Consider the following 19,798-nt stretch of genomic DNA (forward strand, 5'->3'; position numbering starts at 1 on the left):
GATGCAAAGGATATGTTGGACCTCAATTCCACTGCAGTTGTACATCCGTGGCACATACTCCACATTCTCTTTGACGCGGCAGTCATTTTGCTTGATGCCTGTTGGCAATATCGTTCCCAACCTTTGATGAGACCAGCGGCATCTCATGTTCTTCTTGTCGTGATACCGAGATGTCTTGAAATGATAGATGAAATAGGTAGATGGTGGGGTAGGGCTAACCTCTGCATAAATTGCCTTCGGCCAATGCTAGAAGAGGTGAATCGGCCATATAATGATCCCTACCTGAAATATCCAGGCTCTTTGTCTGCATCTGATGCAGCTACAACTGAGAACCTCGAAAGTTTGATGTTTGCGGATAGGATACGCTACGACTTGTCGTCGGAAGATACGTTTTTTGAACCTGATTCGCAATTTTTCGACGATGCAATATACAATTGGGATTTTCAAGATATGCAATTGGGCATTTATTGATCCCATTAAGTATGTTTTTTCTAACAGCCAAAAATAAATTAAGGATAGTGTGATTTAGGCGAGGTAACCAAAATAATACAAAACCAACCCGAGAAGTATTCCACTGCATGCCCCATGTCTCTCTCAGGGCCACGCACGCCTAACAATTATGCTGTACAATCCAGATGCTAAGCTACAGGCTTAAACACTTTAGATGTACTCCCAAGCAACAGGGGTGGTAGTGTTGACAGAAACAGTCAGAGCATCGAAGCCGAGGCAGTCCTCAACCTTGCCAGTGGGAACAGTAGCGTTCTTCAGAGCAGCGTAGACCTGCCACTTGGGGGCGGCAGCAGCGCCCCGACGGGAACGGCGGTAGCTAATAGTAGCGTTGGTAGTCGGGCAAGCCATGAAGCCGGATGCACCATGGCCCTTGAAGCTCCAGTGGCCGAAAGAGGAGCCAGGAGTGTACTCAAAGGGACCGTCGGAAGAACCAGTAGGCTCGTAGGCGGAGTGGGGAGAAGTGAAGCGCAGAGCACCCTTGTTATCGACGTAGATGGCCTGGCCACCGGGAACCGCAACGTCCTAGATATAAAGTTAGCAAATGTGGCCATTGGAAAGATACATATTTGAGTAATACTGACCAAGAAGTGACCGTTGGCAATCACGGTCTGGTTGGTGTCGGGAATTCCGGGGATAGGAGAATAGGTGTGGGCGTGACCACCGAGCCAGAAGTAGGTGCCGCCGGCATTGAGAGGCAGCAGGTGGACGGGAGAAGCCGAGCGAGCAGAGATGACGCCGAAAGCAACGTCGGAGTTATTGGCCTGCTTAGAGCCGGGGATGGCAGCCACAAGAGGGGCGAGAGAAAGAAGGGCGGAGAACTTCATTATGAAGGAGAAGGGAAGTAATTGATATTGAGGAAAGATTTATCGGGGAAAGAGAGGGAATCCATCAGGGTCATATATAAGACAGAGAAAGGGACGTGCTTGGGCAACTCCATAAACGGATCCATCTGAAAAATGTTGTGATCGACATGAAAGTTCGGTGGAACCAAGTTGAACAAGCAAGAAAGAGGAAATGTCTTATCTACACTAAATATAAACACACTGGGGAAATATGGAGGCAAGTATACAAAGTAGGTAGCCATGAGACCTAAAATGGGAAGAAAGCCGAGTTGGGTAGCAGTGAGAATAAACACCTCACATATACAACATAAAGTACAACACAATATGTTGTAGAATGTTTCTACCCACTGTCCATTTGGTCCATTGAGGGTTTTGCATTTAGGAACATGGCAGCATCCAACTCGGTTGCAGGATCCACTGAAGACCCAACTAAATGGATCACACACACAATTTGCCTGTTTCGGTTACGCCATTGTATTCCTCTTCATTGTGTCAACAGACAAGCGGATAAAATTAGCATATGACACCCCGGTTTCTCCAACATACACACGGCAGGACTCTGAAGATCCTAATAGAAGACCCCGAAGAGCTGTTTCAGGGAAGTGATGAAAGTTCAACAGTGATTAAAGATCGACAGGACTTGTCGGAAGACCGACAAATTTTGCCCCTAAAGAATAACAAGCAGAAAACGCTAACCTCTTAGCTGCGCCATTGGGGGATCCACGATATCCACATTGTCTCAGGGCATATCGTGCTTGACATCATTGTCTTGTGCCGTCGATCGGCGTGATCTGTTGGAGGTACGGAGCACATTATGGGCTGTTGTATTGCAATTTTAATATGGAAGTTCTCGAATGTCTTACTTATATAGTCCTAAATTTCATGCCACCAGCCTTTTAAGTATTCTTATACATCGATGTACATACAATGGGGGAGCATTGTAGCGAGGACTCCTATGTAGGATTAATATACTCCGTACTGCAACATACAACGTAGCCACCATCCCCGGGGACTTAGTCTTGCCATAATGTTGTATATATTTGTCTCACCCGTAAATGCGGAGTTGATGACCCGGAATAGTTATAGAACAGCCCTATGAGGGTAACCAATTATGTCAAGTACAAAGTGAATTGGCTATACCATAGGAAAAGCATCTTAAAAATATAGGCTGTATGATAATTTCAACATCCTCGTACATCCCACGATGTTCCTGACAAAAAGGGGCATTTGATGTGATGTCAGTGGTACGATGTCAGGTGACCCACCCTTTTCTCTCTGGCGCGTTGGCAATAAGACATCAACCAACCAAGTTGTGCTTAATTATTTCAGAGAGTCTGTAAAATCATGGGCATCGAAGACTGAATGGCTTCCCCACGTGCCAAGGCCGGAGCCTCGCGCTCGGTCAAATCTTCCAACCCTTTGACGCGTCGCGGCTATACGTCACTGCAGAATCCAACAGTCGAACACTCAACGTCAGAGAGCAGTTGGGGACAAAATGATGATCCGGATACCCCTTCAAGTGGAGATGAATCCTCCGAGCAGGCCAATATAAGACTGCTACCTTTGACGCAAGGCAGAGCTCCAGATCCACGACCCTCAAGTTCCAAAGCAAATGGCCCGAATCCTACTCCCATCGATGTCCCCGACGACGAGCGTGATATTTCAAAGCGCATAAAGGAACTTCTTGAAGCAGATCGCACCGCGTTGTCGGATTCATTCGCTACAGATTTGGAGGATGGATACTCGGGCAGAGACTCTCTGGTTCTCAGTGACCGATACAGTGACGACTATGGCATCCCACCTGACAAGGGCTTGCTTTCGAAAGACAAAAACAATGAAGATGGGAATAAAGGCTTTGACTGGAGGTCATTGTTCCGTTTACATTCGTGGTGGAATATTGTTAGCATGTTGACAATCGCCATCTTGGTAGTATGGTTTTCGATCAGGGGACTACCCTGGTCCTCTGCCGGAGCTGCCATTGATAAATTTGTAGGTCTTCTTTCCTTTTCAATCGGTCGTTTGAACATCTAGAAACCAGTCCCTAATAATTATAGGAAGCGGTCCCTTGGTACCCTACTCCCCTCGGCGGAACGAGCGAACAATGGAAGGAAAGTTATGTTAAGGCCCAAGAAATGGTCAGAAAAATGACTCTCGCTGAGAAAGTGAACGTCACAACTGGAACAGGCTGGCAAATGGGACTCTGTGTTGGAAATACCGGTAGGCCCTTGCTATCTTAGCACTATGGCTATGCAAAAACTGACGCAAACTGTGTTGTCTAGGTCCTGCCGAACTCGTTAAGTTCCCTTCTCTTTGCCTACAAGACGGCCCACTTGGACTCCGATTCGCGCAAAATATCACAGCTTTCCCCGCAGGGATCACCACGGGCGCGACATGGAACCGTGAGCTTATGCAAACCAGGGGCTTTGCTCTCGGGAAAGAAGCGCGGCTGAAAGGCGTGAACATTATTCTCGGTCCATCCATGGGACCGCTCGGCATGATGCCTGCCGGTGGTCGGAATTGGGAGGCTTTTGGTTCAGATCCAGTTTTGCAAGGCGTGGCTGCAGCGGAGACCATTCGTGGTATCCAGCGGAACGGGGTCATGGCCACGGCGAAACACTTCATTGGAAATGAACAAGAACACTTCCGCCAGTCATTTGAATGGGGTACTCCAACTGCACTCTCGTCAAATATTGACGATCGTGCCCTGCACGAGGTCTTTGCTTGGCCCTTCGCAGAGAGTGTACGTGCCGACGTGGCTAGCGTCATGTGCTCCTACCAAATGGTCAATAACAGCTATGCTTGCGAGAATAGTAAACTCATTAATAGCATTTTGAAAGATGAGCTCGGCTTCCAGGGGTTCGTGCAATCGGACTGGCTGGCTCAGCGTTCAGGTATTCACAGCGCCATTGGAGGTCTGGATATGAGCATGCCCGGTGATGGCCTCCATTGGACCGACGGTGTCCCGCTCTGGGGAAGTGAACTGACCCGTGCAGCACTGAATACGTCTGTTCCCATGGAGCGCTTGAACGATATGGTTACTCGTATCGTGGCTTCCTGGTACCATTTCCAACAGGACTTATGGGAACTTCCTGCGCCTGAGGGCGATGGCGGTCCGAACTTCTCATCCTGGACGAAAGAGCGGGTCGGACATTTACACGAAGGCTCACCAGATAATGATGCAACGGGCGTCGTCAACAAATTTGTTGACGCACAGGGAACAGGCGAGCACGCTCATTCTATTGTTGCTCGCCATATCGCTGCAGAAGGCACTGTGCTTCTGAAAAATGTCAATAATACCCTTCCACTCTTGCGCGCACAATCCGCATCCAACGGCAAATACCGGGTGGGTGTGTACGGCGAAGATGCTGGCCCTGGTCAAGGACCGAACGCCTGTGCTGATCGAGGATGTAATCAAGGCACCTTAGCTTCTGGTTGGGGTAGCGGAGCTGTAGAATTCCCATACTTGATCACTCCATGGGAAGCACTGCAGCATGCATGGTCGAAGGATTCTGTCGATGTGAGAGCTTACTTGACGAACAATGTTGCATCTCAAGACCTCGCAGAGCAAGACCTCTGTTTGGTCTTTGTCAACGCAGACGGGGGTGAAGGATTTATCCGCAGTGACGGCATTGATGCAGACAGAAAGGACCTCTTTCTACAGAACAACGGCACTCGATTAGTGGAGGGTGTAGCGAAGCACTGCGGCGGTGGACAAGGTAAAACAGTCGTCATTGTACACTCCATTGGCCCCGTTGTGATGGAGTCTTGGATTGACCTTCCTGGTGTCTACGCTGTACTGTATGCCAATCTACCTGGGCAAGAAAGCGGGAATGCATTAATGGACGTTCTATTTGGAGATGTCGACGCCAGTGGACGACTGCCGTACACCATCGGACGAAGCTTAGAAGACTATGGCCCCGGGGCGCAAGTCCTGTATGAGCATCCAGACCCCTCCGTTCCACAAGTCGACCTCGACCAGGGCCTGTATATTGATTACCGTTATTTCGATAAGTTCAACATCACTCCCCGGTTTGAGTTTGGCTTCGGTCTGTCGTACACAACCTTCGACTATTCTGCACTGAGCGTTGAAAAATTGCAGAAGAAGTCCCAGTGGCCTTCCAAACGGCCCAAAAACGAAGTCGAACCTCCCACATACAACAACAAGCAGAACGACCCTACTAGCAGTCTATTCCCTCCAGGTTTCCGTGCACTTCGCAAATACATCTACCCCTACCTCTCCACCCTAGAAGGGACCGAACCCGGCCCATACCCATACCCGGAAGGATACAACAAACGCCAGAACCCATCCGCCGCAGGCGGCGGACCGGGTGGCAATCCGTCCCTATATGAGCCCATGCTCGAGCTCACCATTGAAGTGACAAACACCGGCACACGCAAAGGACAAGATGTAATCCAGGTCTATGTTTCCTTCCCAGAGGATGTCGCCGAGCACCGTGGACTGGGCTGGTCCCGCGAGTCAATTGAGTTCCCTGAGCGTGTCCTACGGAATTTTTCAAAAGTCCTCCTGGAACCAGGTGAGACCAAAAACGTCAAGATGACATTGACTCGGAAGGACCTCAGCTATTGGAGTGTTCGCACGCAGAACTGGGTGTTGCCTATAGAAGGTAAATTCCGTATCTGGGCTGGGCGTAGTTCTAGGGATTTACCGCTCGTGGTCGAGTTTTGAATCCTTTGCAAGACTTGGAATACTGTTATTGTAATTATAGACTGGGCTCGGATTATGGCGTTGGAGGTCTCTAGATACTATCGTTGAGTCCGGATTCACGATATCTGAACTGTCTCTAGCTCATTAGAGAAAGTCACGAAGCCATTGAAACAAGTGGACCATAGTATATGTCTATTCTACTGAGCAGGGCCATGTAGGGCTTGTGAAGTGAAACAAAACCAAATAACGTATAAACTTTTGCTTTGACATGGTAGATACAGCGAAGTATCTATCCGAAACATGTACAATACTGGCGAAAACGGCACATAACAAAATCTATGCCATAAAAATAAGAACAGAACGCCGAAACACCGTCTATCAGAACCAATGCAGACCAAAACATTAACATGGTGCTCATGATGCGAGGATATAATCGGAAACATTCTCCCCGCGATTACGAATCATAATGTTGAAGCACGTGGAAGCACGTCTATTCGTCGTCGGAGTCCACGGGCTTGGGAGTACCCTTGGGGGAGTTCAACTGGAGAATGGGTTAGCATACTGTGAAAGAAAGAGATATGAACATGAAAAACTCACCCATTCAATGTAGCGCAGACGACGGCGGGTCTCGCGCTCCTTCTGCTGAGCACGGGTCATCTTCTTCTTCTTCTTGGCGCGGAACTTGAGGTCACCTTCATCGCCGGAGTTGACGGCAGATGGGGCGGCACTGGTAACGGCCGAGCCAGTAGCGGGGGTACCAGGGCCGGAAGGCGAGTTGGTAGCGCTGTCCTCGAAGCGGTCGAGGCTGACGGCGTTGTTGGTACGGCTGACAACACGGCCGTCGGCGATGTGCAGTTGCTCAGGGCAGAGAGCACCCACGAACTCCTCGTTGTGAGAAATCATAACAACACCACCCTTGAAGTCACGAATGGCAACGGCCAGACCACCGAGCGAGTCACGATCCAAGAAGTTAGTCGGCTCGTCCAGGACCAGCAAGTGGGGGTTGTTCCACATAGCACCAGCAAGCACGACCTTGACCTTCTGACCACCGGAAAGACCGGAGATCTCGTTGTGGTTGGCGATCTCGGGGTCCATACCAATGTCCTCGAAGTGCTTGGTGATGGTCTTGGGGTCGAGAACACGGAAGCCCAGACCTTCACGGGAAGCCTCGTGATCGTCGAACTCTTGAACCAGCTTGAAGAAACCAAGTTCGAGCAGGGTCTCACGCGAGATCATGGTGTTGTACTTGGGGAGAAGGCCAACCCACTTGACCTCATACTGGAAGGACTTCTTCCACTTCTGACGACCAATCAAAGTCTCAATGCGACGGGCACCGCGTCCGTCACCCAGGTCAACTGGCTTCTCAAGCTGGATCTTATCTTCCTCAGTAAGAATACGGGTCTGCTTCATGAACACTTCACGATCGTCACCGTTGGCGTAACGCCACTGGAGGTACTGGCTGGGAGTCTTCTCCAAATGCATCTCCACGTGCTCCAGAGCGTGCTGCTTGATGTAACCGATACGCAGGTTGGGGTGCTTCTCGACCTTTCCGCCCTGGGGAATAGTCTCACCAGTCAGAATCTTGATGAAAGTAGACTTGCCGGCACCGTTTCCACCAATGATGGCGACACGGGAGGAGAGAGTAAGCGATAGCGAGGCATCGTGCAGCGAGGGACGGGGAGCGCCCGGGTAGGTGTATGAGACGTTGCTCATGCGCATGATGGCACGAGTTACAGACTTGATACCGGACAAGATACCGGGGGGAGGGAACTTGAACTGCACGTTGGATGCGGACAGAGTGTAGTAACTCTTGCCCTCGGGCTTCTGCTTGACGAATTCGGCAAGGTTACCCTTGTAGCAGACAAGCTTCTTGCCCTCGTAGTGGTAGATATCTGTGCAGACTTCGTCAAGGAAACCAGAGTCGTGACTGACGATCAGACTGGTGATCTCAGTGTGCGCCTTCAGGTACTCCTGCAGCCACTTAACGTTTGCCACGTCCAAGTGGTTAGTAGGTTCGTCCAGCAGGAGCACATCAGCCTTCTGGAGCATAGCACGGGCCAAAGCCAGCTTCATCTTCCAGCCACCGGACAGGGAGCCCACGGGCTGGGACTGACGGCCCTCGGGGCCATCGGTGAAGCCGAACTCGAGGAGAACATCGCGAATGTGGTCCGTGCCTTGAGAAACAATCTTGGGGTCCTTGGCAACGTACTCAAAGATGGTCAGGTTGGCGTCTTCACCCTGGTTGTGCTCCACGAAGCAAGTGCGGACCACATCTTGGGGCGGGAATCCTTCCAGCTTCTCATTGGCGATACTGCGCATCAGAGTAGACTTGCCGGCACCGTTGCGACCGCAGAGACCGTATCGGTGGCCCTTGAGGAGGCGCAGGTTGGTGTGGGACAGCAGGAGCATACCTCCGTAAGCAAGAGAGAAGTCGGCGTTGACAATTTCGATATCATTGGGGTCTTCAGGGACAGGCTTGCCATACTTGATCTCATCCTCTGCAATGTAGTGAGACTGGACAGCAGTGGCAACGGCCTCTGTGTTGCCATCCGCAAGCAGACCGCGGAGGTATGGGTCAATGCGCCCGGTAATACGGTCGTGCATGCGGCTGTTGATATCCTCGCGGACCATACCGGCAATGAAGTTCTTGGCCAAATCCTGCAGCTTGGAGTCACCAAAGCCACCCAGGCCACCGTGCTCCTGAATCTTTGCATTCAGCACGACGAGGACCTCCTCGGGGGTGGTCTTAGAGACGGAACCGGAAGCAAGGTGACTGTCTCCCATAGCGGTCTCGATAACATCGAGAGCACGTGTGGCGAGCTCACGAACCTCGGGCAAGGAGGCAGTCTCCTTGACCGACTTCACACCAGGCTGGAGCTTGGGAAGGAAGGTACGAGCCTCAGCAGGATCGTGGACCAGCTTGGTCAAGTTCTCCACAACGACGACAGTCTGGCGAAGGGTTTCTTGAGGAGTAGCCGGGGTATTGAGGGATCGGGCGAGCAGAGGGGTGAGCATGGCCAACACGGGCGATGTGACAATGGCAACGAAGGTGGTCTGGGACAAAGCGTGGATAGCCTTCTGGAGGGTCTGAGCGGAGGGGTTCTCCATAGTCTTGATCAGAAGGGGAATGCGGGGGGCAACGTCGTCGTTGGACAGGAGGGTGGTCAGGGCAGTCATGGTCTTGCAAGACTGCTTGGCCACTTCGCTCTTAAGATCGTGCATGCCAGACTCCACAATGGGGATGAGCTCCTTCAGGGTCTTGCCCATAGCATCGCGCAGCAAGTCCTTCTGGCGCTCCTCCTCCTTGGTACCCTTGCCCAGCTGCGCCTTGACGGCCAGCTTTTCGATAAGCGAGTAGGCGCCGACAAATCCTTGCCACTTGCCAGAGCCCTTGGCCAGGTAGCGCTCGAGAGCGGGGATCAGACCGTTGACCATGGCCTCGGGGCTGAGGCATCCGAAGAGCGCATCGATGGCGTACTGGGCAGCATCACGCACAACGGCACCCTTGTCGGACAGGGCGTCCAGAGCAATGTCAAAGATACCTCCGTCATGCAAGAGGAAAACGGCTTCACTGAGAGGGAACTCTCGGGGGAAGCGCTCGAACAAAGCACCAATAATGAGCATGGCACTCTCGCGCTTGGCGCCATTCTTCTTATCAGCGGCAGCCTTGCGCACATCAGCGAGGACGTTGTAGTTCAGCAAGCCGGCACAGCCAGCGCCCTGCATGAGCAGGTTGGTCAAGGCATATGCGCCATCAAGCGACTTCTGGGAGGAGTCGGATGTGAAAATAGTGTTCAGGAGGGAGGAAATCTCCTCGGAGGTGGGGGGCACGCCGGAGGGGCCCTTTGCGACGATGGTCGGCATGGCAGGAGTCTCAGAGGGGGAGACAGTGTGTGGCATTTTCCAGAGAATCAAAGAATCGAAGATCGAGTGTCGATATCAAGAAGAGATATCGGAAAAAATGACAGAGAAATGAAGCCCTTGGGAAGAGAGGGGCAATTCGACCTAACGGAAGATAAAGAAACTGTCCACAGCGCAAGTCGCGCACACAAACAGAATGAGTAGGATCGGGTTGAATCGTAGAGTATATACAAGACGATTCTTAGAAACCCAGAAGACCCGAAACACAACAAAAAAAGAAACACGAAGAGGGGAGAGTGGTCTAAAAAGAAGTAAAAACAATCTTTGCCATCGTCGATTGCTGACCCACCGGGGACCGAATTTTTTTTTTTTTGCTTACTCATCCAATCAGCGGGCCCGGCGGCGCCATGGGACAAAAAAGGCGTCTAACCAGATTTGTCTGATTGGATCAGTGACAACGCCGCCTTGGTGCCTTGGTGCCTGAAGATAACAACCCCGGAGCCTAAGGCATAAACTGACATTTGTACAATGTCTGCCTGAGGCGCCAACTTTCTACGTCACGACCATCACAGGTAGACCAAAGTCCAAAGTTTTGGCGGGTAAATGGATATTCTTTTTCAGCCTAGTAACCCCCGAGGTCGATTTGACAGGAACCAAGTGTCCTTAGGCTTATCTCCATACATCCGAAATACAGGTCCGAGGCCAGCCTTCACCAAGTATGTTAGTAGATATTATATACTAGGAACGTCAATAAAAGGATACAACAATTCCTACTACTATGTGGGCTATAGTCAATTATCAAATAGCCCAGATGTCCACTGATACCCCTCTTGTCGGTACATTTCATCCCTGTCTAACCTTAGAACATCCAAGGGAGCTGATCTCAGCCGACATGGCCGCATGGCCCCGGGCCTCGGTAGACAACCCTGTGCCCCGCGTCCAACCGACCTGCATTCGGTGAAGTCGATCATTCAGTCTGACTCCTTTTCCCCTTCTTTTTGTTCATTTATCATCGTCAATTCCATAAGATTCACTCAATTGCTGTTTGTTCAGCTTGATCCTTTTTCATCCCCTTCCATCCCCGCAATTCAACTCCGCCCCCGCAAATCCACCCCCGGACTCCATAACATAACCACACAAAATGGCTCTCAGCTGGAGATCAACCCGTCATGTCTCTAAGCTTGCCCAGGTGAGTTCAAATGATGATTTAATTCATTGTTGGGCTTTTCAAGGTCTCTAATCCTTTATAGGCAGCACGACCTGTCCTCTCAGCACGTCACTATGCGACCGCCGAGCCCGACCTGAAGACCACCTTGAAGGAAGTCATCCCGGCTAAGCGGGAGCTCCTTAAAAAGGTCAAAGCCCAGGGTGATGATGTGATTGGTGATGTGAAGATCGGAAATGTCATTGGTGGTATGCGTGGCCTCAAGGCTATGCTCTGGGAGGGCTCCGTCCTTGATGCGGATGAGGGAATCCGTTTCCACGGCAAAACGATTAAGGACTGCCAGAAGGAGCTACCTAAGGGTACCACAGGCACTGAAATGCTACCAGAGGCCATGTTTTGGCTGTTGTTGACGGGCCAGGTGCCCACCACGGGGCAGGTTCGTGCCTTTTCACGCGAGCTGGCCGAAAAGTCCGAACTTCCCTCCTACATTCTGGACCTGATCAAGACTTTCCCCGCCTCAATGCACCCTATGACCCAATTGTCAATTGCTGTGGCAGCCCTGAACACCGGATCCAAATTTGCCAAGGCCTACGAGAATGGCATTAACAAGGCTGACTACTGGGAGCCCACCTTTGATGACAGCATCTCCCTCCTTGCCAAGATTCCTCGCGTGGCGGCACTTGTCTTCCGTCCTAATGAAATTGATGCCGTTGGTACTCAGAAGCTTGACGCTGCTCAGGATTGGTCGCACAATTTCGCAGAGCTGCTGGGCAAGGGTGGCTCAGAGCATGCTGACTTCCACGACCTCCTCCGCCTTTACCTAGCTCTGCACGGCGATCATGAAGGTGGTAATGTGTCAGCACATGCCACCCACCTTGTTGGAAGCGCCCTGAGTGATCCCTTCCTGAGTTACAGCGCTGGTCTCCTGGGGCTGGCTGGCCCACTCCACGGCCTGGCGGCCCAGGAGGTTCTCCGATGGGTGAATGCCATGCAGGAAAAGATCGGGACAAATTTCAGCGACGAGGATGTTCGCACCTATCTCTGGGATACCCTGAAGTCTGGCCGTGTGGTCCCTGGGTATGGTCACGGCGTTCTGCGCAAACCCGACCCTCGGTTCGAGGCTCTAATGGACTTTGCAGCCACCCGCCCTGAAGTTCTTGCCAACCCAGTCTTCCAGTTGGTCAAGAAGAACTCGGAGATTGCTCCTGGTGTTCTTACTGAGCACGGAAAGGTATGTCCAATAGCAACCTAACACCACTAACCCGTTTCTTAGCTAACCTTCAATTTTGTACAGACGAAGAACCCATACCCCAACGTTGATGCCGCTAGTGGCGTCCTCTTCCATCACTTTGGCTTCCAACAGCCCCTCTACTACACTGTCGCTTTTGGTGTCAGCCGTGCTCTTGGCCCCCTGGCCCAGCTGATCTGGGATCGTGTTCTCGGCATGCCTATTGAGCGTCCCAAGAGCATCAACCTCTTGGGTCTGATCAAGAAATAAATGCCAATATATTTAGTTGCCTGGTGCAACCCAAAATCCCTTGGCCTCGACGGTTCAAATGATGAATTTGATGTGAAGCGAGCTTTTCTGCTTTTTGATCTTTCTCCTGGTTTTGTTTTGAGAAGCTGCTTTCACTTTTGCGCTCCTGTTTGCCTCATTTGATTAGACAGAACTACGTCCATAGACTGCTAACTTTTGCGAAAGCCTGATCAATCAGACTTCAATTCTGAGCCAGTCGCTTTACTTAGCCTTCTACATGAATATTAACACTTTCAGGTCGCTTTCGCAACTTTCAGGATCCAGATCAATGTACACGAGTAACGTGGTTGGACACTCATAGTCTCTTTAACAATAATTGCACCATAATCTCCTTGATCCGCCTATATTCTATGGGGGAATTTTCGCTGAAGGGGCAGTTGCTAAGATATCCCTATTAGCGCGAACTAGATGGAAGACGGTTTGCGTGTAGTAAGCGGCAGCGGTGATAATTATGCCCAGCAAGAAGCATATGTGTTGTACAGGTATGCGAGGCCTGTGGGAATGTATGAAGTGAGATAAACAAAAAAAGAAAGCACGAAAGGCTGGTCCCCATACCCACTAGATAAATACTAAGATCGTAATGAGCAAAACGCCCACATGTGAATAATCTCGATGTATAGTCAAAATAACATAAAATTGATATCCCTAAAACCGTATAGTCAAGATGTAATCCTATTCAGAGTATGTAGCGGCTCACAATCGAGCACTCCCAGTTGACAATTTCTCCCACTCTTTCTCTCCATACGGTGAATAGCTCTCATCGCCAGGTGCGATCCACAAAAAGCGGTCATCTTTGCCTTCAGGGGCCTTAGTTCCAACCAAAGCAGTATCAACACCCTCATCCCGAAGTGGCACCTTGTTTTGCTTATGGTTGTGGATGTGAGTGGGATTCTCGACAATGCGAAGGAACAATGGAACAGCGTATTTTGGTAGCTTGGAGCGTACAAATTTCGCAAGCGCTGAATAATCAAATGCCTGACGGGCATCCGGACTAATTTGTATTGCTGCACACCCGGCGCGTCCCTCGTGGTTGGGAAGACGAACGCCGTAGACGTTGGCTTCGGTGATGCCAGGGAATTGGCCAAGAACCTCTGAAACCTCCGCGGTTGCTCTATTACATTCATAATGTTATTAGCTTTGCTTCCATAATTTCCACATTGATATTAGGGTGCTGTGAAACTTACACGTTTTCGCTCTTCCAGCGGAAAGTATCTCCAAGTCGGTCGAGGAAGTACCAACGGCCGTCACTCTGCCGACGCAGAGCATCTCCGGATCGATAATAGAGATCCCCCTTTTTGAAGACATCACGCAAGAATTTTTTATTTGTCGCCTCATCATTGTGCCAGTACCCCTGGAAAGCCTCTTCACCAGGAACGTTGACGATAATCTCACCTCCCTGATCATAAGGCGCGCGAACCGCAAAGCCGGTCTTGGAATCCCGCAATATATCTCCAGTTTCCGGGTCAATAGCGACAGGAATAAAGACGTTATGCAATACACCACGCATGATCAAACCATGGTGACCCACACTGCCAGATGTGAAAGGCCCGCGGTTGTAGTTGAAGAGGCCAAAGACACCTTCTGTGCTGTTAAAGAACTCCCCAACTTCAGCGACTCCGAACCGCTCACGGAACCGCTCCCAAATATCCGGCCGCAGACCGTTACCGTACATACACCGTACCTTATGTTCCCGATCTTGAGGCGATGGGGGCGGCGCGAGCAAATACCGCGCAGTCTCTCCAACATACACAAAAATGGTTGACTCCGAGTCGCGGACATCTTTCCAAAATCTACTGACGCTAAACTTGGGCGCGATCGCGATACTAATACCCATTACCAGACATGCGATCATGGATATAGCCGCTGTGCCGTGGTACAAGGGCATACAGCTGTACCAGCGATCACCGGCTGGGCCGGGTGTGTCTCCCATCAAGTCACGGCGGATGAAGAGATTGGTATAGAGTCTGGACATTGTGAATGCACAGCCCTTGGGCATACCCGTTGTGCCGGAGGTGTATAGAAGAATTGCCGGGAATTCGCCGGCTATATGCTTGCTTAGATTCTTGGGTGGGAGGGTTGTTGGGAAAGTGCTGATATGCGCCTTCAGGGAGCTATCCAGGGTCATCGGCTTCATTCCAAGATTGCCTGTGATAGTGTCGTGGCTTTCTTCGACACGGGCGCGACAGTCTGCATCTTCGTCAACTAGCAGAATGGTTGCATCGCTGATCTTCAAGCAGTGCAGCAATGCGGCGCCGGTAAGATTGTAATTAATTGCGGCGGGGGCACACCCAATGCTCCAGAGCGCGACCCATGCAACGATGTACTCGGTGCTGTTCTGGAGGTAAAGGGCAACAAGGTCGCCTTTCTTCACGCCCTGCGATAGAAAGAAATGGGCATATTGGCAGGCTTGGTCTTGGAGTTCTCGGTAGGTGTATGATCTCTCCCGAGTCCAAAGACAGATCATGTCGGGATATTTCTTCACGGTTTGCACTAGAACGAACCATGGATTGCCTTGGTTTTGACCAACTAAGAATTGGTTAGTACGTGGTTTGGATAGTGCAAATGTGTTATGATCATACTGGCATTGGCATATTGTCGTTCTGCATGCTTCTGCGTGGCCAAAATTGATATATCCTTCTGGATATGAAACTTTGCATTCAGATATCCTGCGACTGTAGCCCCTCCGATGAGAGCGGCGGCGGCGGTGCCTATTATTTGTCAGTAAGATCAATTAAAATCATCTTTCTACCACGCACCTATATCCATTTTCGCAATCTAGCCTTGTTATAGTATATAAGTAGCCAAAGCAGAGAGTTATCACTTTATAACAGTGCAAGTATAGAAATGAGGGGATCTCAGTGATAACCGCTGACCTCGGCACAAATTGATCTCGGCACTTTTGGCTATTTGCCAGAAAGGGGATTCTTAGACCTTTTAGCCAATATTAATCTCGATTTGGTTGGAGTCCCCATGAACGAAATGCGGGGGGCGCTAATAATCCTTGCCTTAGCCTCGGTCGCCATAGCTCTCGTCATCTTCGATTTTACTCTGTACAACATAGGGCCTTTACCGCCAACTGCCCGCACAGGTCAAAAGGTGATACATGCAAGGAGAAAGGACCCAATGACTCTACTATTGCCTAGATGATATATCGGGAAATTTCCGCGCCGATCAAGGGCAATTAATATCGTGGGGCATAGGTGCAGAAGCCAGGATTAGGAATCCTACTATTATTATTATGATTATTATTATTTTTTGAAATACTGTATGGTCCCTTAATTCCATGTGTGGGCGACTGGCTTATGAATTTATCGTTCTTTGTTATAGTTGAATTTTTGACTATTATAGGTGTATTCGAGGAAGGATAAAAAAACAAAGCATTAGTGGATTTCATCCATAGAACTTGAAACATCCTAACACATCACAAAACTGTATTTGAAAACATTTCAGTAGACATATCTCATTTGGCCGTGGGGGAATCGCCGGTTCAGCTACCCGTAGTACAGTCTCAATGTAACACATACAACAGAAGCGAGCAGCAGGAGCGCTGCATTACTCTAATGGCCAGTAAGAAAACCGTTCTTGGCTTGCTCTGACTTGTAGATATAAACACCTACGATTTGACCAGGCGCCCCAAAGGAAATGTTCTCCGTAATAGCTAAACTAATCCCAGCGGTTGAGCGGACGTTGGAAGACAGCTAGCCTAAGAGGGGAGGAATGCATGAGGATGCATCCGAGGTGGTGATAATCAAGCGTCCGTCGCAGTGCTGGTGAGCTCACGTTCGGACATATTTGTTGACGTATCTAATGTTATGCGTAGACCGGAACATTGCTTAATAAATAAGCGTCCGCTGGGATCACCAGCTAAGTACTGTTGAATAGCCAAAAATTGTTGCAATGATAGCAGCAGCAAAGATTTGGATTATTGTGAGCAAAGAAATCACTTCAAGTTGATAGCAATCCCGTAGGGAAATTTGACAAGGCCGCTTTGCTCTTTTCTCGCTCTTCCATTCTCTTCCAGTAGGCCACCACGTTCAATCGCCCGGGCGAAAGTACCCATGGAGCTACCTAATCAACCATCATCTTCATCAAACCATAGAAGTGGATGTCTGCAGCAGAAAATCATTCCCCACAAGAATAACTCTTTTCCTCGAGCTCATCGTCGAGCCGGTTTAAGAATTGATTGATAGTCACTTTCTGAATGACTCGAGCCTCAGGAACCGGGATACGATTTCCCTTGTAGAAGTCGATGGTGCCAGGATCGTTGCGGAACCAATCAATCACTTGCTGGGCGATCTCCATATCCATCCTTCGAAGCCACATACGAGTCTCGGCTCGCTCCAAGGCAGTCTCACCAAAAAGGGACTTGCCGCCTTTCGCTACCTCGTCGAAGTATTCGCAGATGGCGGTGATCTCAGTCAGGACGAATTGATCGCTGATGCGTAGGGCGGGCAATTCACCTCGAGAGTTCACATTGGTGCGATATGCCAGTCTTCAGTTTTCGAGTGACCTGATGTCAACCTGCTCCACTTCAACATCGAGCCCACCTCATTCTAGAATGAACATTCAAACGACATATGGATTGGGAGCCGAAGCATCGTAAAATGTCGGAGGTGAAACCATGATGATATGTACAGGAAAAAGTACACTAAATTTAAGCTCCTCAAGTTCCGCGAGTCCTGGGAAACGGTGATAAATCACTCTTATCTCCGTTCTCAGCTAAGTTCTGCAAGTCCTGCGAAACGGGGATAAATCACTCTTATCTCCGTTCTTCTGCTCTCTGAAAGACTTCCACCTTCCGGGAATTCTACAGATGGAGGTAGGGGGCAGGCGATCAGCTAACAGAATAAGAGGTATCATGTATATTGCAGAGGATTTATTTCTTATATACCGGGAACGAGAATAGCTCGACCACATAACTTGCATCTCGATGATCAAAGCATGGCTTGACAGTTTTGGATCATGGATGAGCTTGAAGATATGATGATGTACGCAAAGAAAATCATTTGAAAGTTTGATTCAATTCATTCATTCTGTGAACTGACAATGGTATGATATGCTAATGGACCAAAGTATATCTATGAACTAGCGTACACCTTGCTCACCTTTCCCGCGAGTGCCTCTGCAAAGAATTCTCGGAAAGACGTGGGTGTGAACTCAGGATAAAGGCTCCTGGCATTGAGATAGCCCAGATAGTCTGCGTAAGCAGGCTCGTTGTCCTTGCGTACATATTTACTAAAGCGATATTGGGCAAGGTAAAGGAACATACGCTTCATCGGATCCTGAGGATCCTGGGAGAAAGCAGCCTGGGCCTGTACAGCGCCGTCTTTGATTTGCTCGATTGACATCTGGGGGTCCAGTTAATAAGAACATGCTTCACCAAGAACAATATATTTTAAGGGAGTCAGCATACCGGAGTCGATTCGATTTTCTCGCCCGAGAGGTCTTCGGCAATACGATAAATTTCGTTCTCGCTCAGAACGTCCCCATACGTGTAGACATATTTGTTCAAAGTTCGATCATCGCATATTATGCACGCGACAAACCGGCCGATATCACGTAGGTCGGTAAGGATATTGGGGACTGTGCCGTCACCATGGATAGTATTGTTTGGGAACGCCGATGCATAATCCACTCTGCCGGAGGGAACGATGGGAAATGAGATTTGATACCAATAACCGACATCTATTATGGTATAAGGAATACCAAGGAGTTTGATGTCGTTGTAAACTTCTTCTTTCTGTTTGATTGGTCAGTTACACTTAAGTCACACCTATTAGTTTCCGCTGTTCGTACCTCGTCACGAAGCAACATAGCGCCGTGTGGGGGTGCGACCGTAATGAAAGCGCATGGAACTACTCGCTTGATACCGGCTAACTTTGCAGCTTCAAGTAGCTTTTTTTGCTGCATTACGTCCTGGGGTCCAATAGCGCTGATAAGAACATCAACACCAGAAAATGCAGATATGAGATCGCTCGATTCGTTGAGATCTATGGACCAGATCTTGATGCCTTGCTCTTGAATCCTTTGAACAGATGGTTTATTCACAGAAGCTGGTCGCACCAAGACTTCAATATCCTAAAAAAATGAAGACAATGAGGATCAGGTACGAACTTGTATACGGCCATTATAACTCACGAAGTTACCAGATTCCTGTAGACCCTTCAGTATGGAAGTGCCAGTCTCGCCAGTAGCTCCGAGGAGCAACACTTTCTGTTTGACAGCCATTTCACAGTTTCGCGGACTCTGAGAGTTTGTTAGAGAAAAGCCTACCAAAGAGATATATGTTTAAATAAGAACGCCTCCAGCGCTAGAGTAACCTTCGTCATCTCACTGCCTCGGATATACGAGCTTAACTCCGTGTCGAACTACATATGAAGGATGTACAAACGAAATCGGATAGTCAAACCAACAAAGCACAGTCTCATTGGCCACTGCAGCTTCCCTGATAAGTGACTTCACTTGGGAACATTGCTGCCTATATTGCTCAGGTGGGTATGCTTCTAGGTGTGGCTTCAGAGGGGGATGTTGGAATTGGATCCAATTTGCAATATAAAATAAGAGATTACTCCAACTTAAAATTGATTTAACTGAGTAATTTCCAAGAACACTCTACTCTTGTCCGACAAAGAATCTCCCAATTTGACCAGCATCATATTCATCCATCTTTACCACATTCTATATTAGCTCAATGTTGTGCTCTGTTGCACCCCCTTGAAATGAGTTCTCGATAACTGTGCTATTCCCCTGGATGGAAGGATACTTTGTCTGAGAAAGACTCTCAAAGGCCAATATCAACGCCAACCGAAATCCAGCAGCATCGAACTAGTGAGGGCGATGAGCCTACTGAACACAGGGTGATTCATTCCACTCTGCCCAACCTAAAATGCCAAACAAAAAGTCGCAAATCCGTGTCTGTTTAAACCGAGTCCTGTGAGGTATACATCCCCATCAGCTTATGGTCATTGATGGATTCGTTGCTGAGATGGGTATTTCTCACGGGGGTTTCCTTGCCTACCATTGTATATTTTGCTCGGGCCATGGCTTAGGTTATTGTGCTACTCGCTTATATGGTTTATCATCGGGGAACGACGCGGAAGGGAAGTCGTTAGTTAAGTCGCAGACGTATTTATAGAAGCCCTCGAGGTCTTGTAGGCGAGCGTAGGCAAGATCTTTCTTTGCTTTAGTTTGGTAGACTAATGCGTACGCTATCGCGT

General features: G+C 49.4%; 6 protein-coding genes across 6 annotated transcripts; 2 read left to right on the top strand and 4 right to left on the bottom strand.

Annotated features, from left to right (window-relative positions):
• Window positions 1-660: 660 nt before the first annotated feature.
• On the bottom strand, window positions 661-1,334 carry PEX2_022560 (putative IgE-binding protein; the record flags this gene model as incomplete). The annotated part of the gene is made up of 2 exons (XM_016739531.1): window positions 661-1,032; window positions 1,092-1,334. The coding sequence occupies 2 exons, from the start codon at window positions 1,332-1,334 to the stop codon at window positions 661-663; spliced, it is 615 nt and encodes a 204-aa protein (XP_016599441.1).
• Window positions 1,335-2,714: 1,380 nt separating this feature from the next.
• PEX2_022570 (beta-glucosidase) lies at window positions 2,715-6,039 on the top strand (the record flags this gene model as incomplete). Its single annotated transcript, XM_016739532.1, has 3 exons — window positions 2,715-3,341; window positions 3,407-3,569; window positions 3,632-6,039. The coding sequence occupies 3 exons, from the start codon at window positions 2,715-2,717 to the stop codon at window positions 6,037-6,039; spliced, it is 3,198 nt and encodes a 1,065-aa protein (XP_016599442.1).
• Window positions 6,040-6,508: 469 nt separating this feature from the next.
• Window positions 6,509-9,918, bottom strand: PEX2_022580 (putative mRNA-nucleus export ATPase (Elf1); the record flags this gene model as incomplete). The annotated part of the gene is made up of 2 exons (XM_016739533.1): window positions 6,509-6,559; window positions 6,616-9,918. The coding sequence occupies 2 exons, from the start codon at window positions 9,916-9,918 to the stop codon at window positions 6,509-6,511; spliced, it is 3,354 nt and encodes a 1,117-aa protein (XP_016599443.1).
• Window positions 9,919-11,020: 1,102 nt separating this feature from the next.
• Window positions 11,021-12,542, top strand: mcsA (putative citrate synthase Cit1; the record flags this gene model as incomplete). The annotated part of the gene is made up of 3 exons (XM_016739534.1): window positions 11,021-11,068; window positions 11,130-12,275; window positions 12,339-12,542. 3 exons carry the CDS (start codon window positions 11,021-11,023, stop codon window positions 12,540-12,542), a joined length of 1,398 nt encoding a protein of 465 aa, XP_016599444.1.
• A 732-nt stretch (window positions 12,543-13,274) lies between these two features.
• PEX2_022600 (putative very-long-chain acyl-CoA synthetase family protein (CefD1)) lies at window positions 13,275-15,347 on the bottom strand (the record flags this gene model as incomplete). Its single annotated transcript, XM_016739535.1, has 4 exons — window positions 13,275-13,692; window positions 13,766-15,107; window positions 15,161-15,289; window positions 15,338-15,347. The coding sequence occupies 4 exons, from the start codon at window positions 15,345-15,347 to the stop codon at window positions 13,275-13,277; spliced, it is 1,899 nt and encodes a 632-aa protein (XP_016599445.1).
• Window positions 15,348-16,521: 1,174 nt separating this feature from the next.
• Window positions 16,522-18,809, bottom strand: PEX2_022610 (Glutathione S-transferase, N-terminal; the record flags this gene model as incomplete). The annotated part of the gene is made up of 6 exons (XM_016739536.1): window positions 16,522-16,649; window positions 16,724-17,073; window positions 17,676-17,929; window positions 17,995-18,321; window positions 18,378-18,659; window positions 18,720-18,809. 6 exons carry the CDS (start codon window positions 18,807-18,809, stop codon window positions 16,522-16,524), a joined length of 1,431 nt encoding a protein of 476 aa, XP_016599446.1.
• Between the last annotated feature and the right edge of the window lie 989 nt (window positions 18,810-19,798).

The sequence above is a fragment of the Penicillium expansum genome (genome assembly GCF_000769745.1).
Source record: "Penicillium expansum strain MD-8 chromosome Unknown contig58, whole genome shotgun sequence".
Classification (NCBI taxonomy): Eukaryota; Fungi; Ascomycota; class Eurotiomycetes; order Eurotiales; family Aspergillaceae; genus Penicillium; species Penicillium expansum.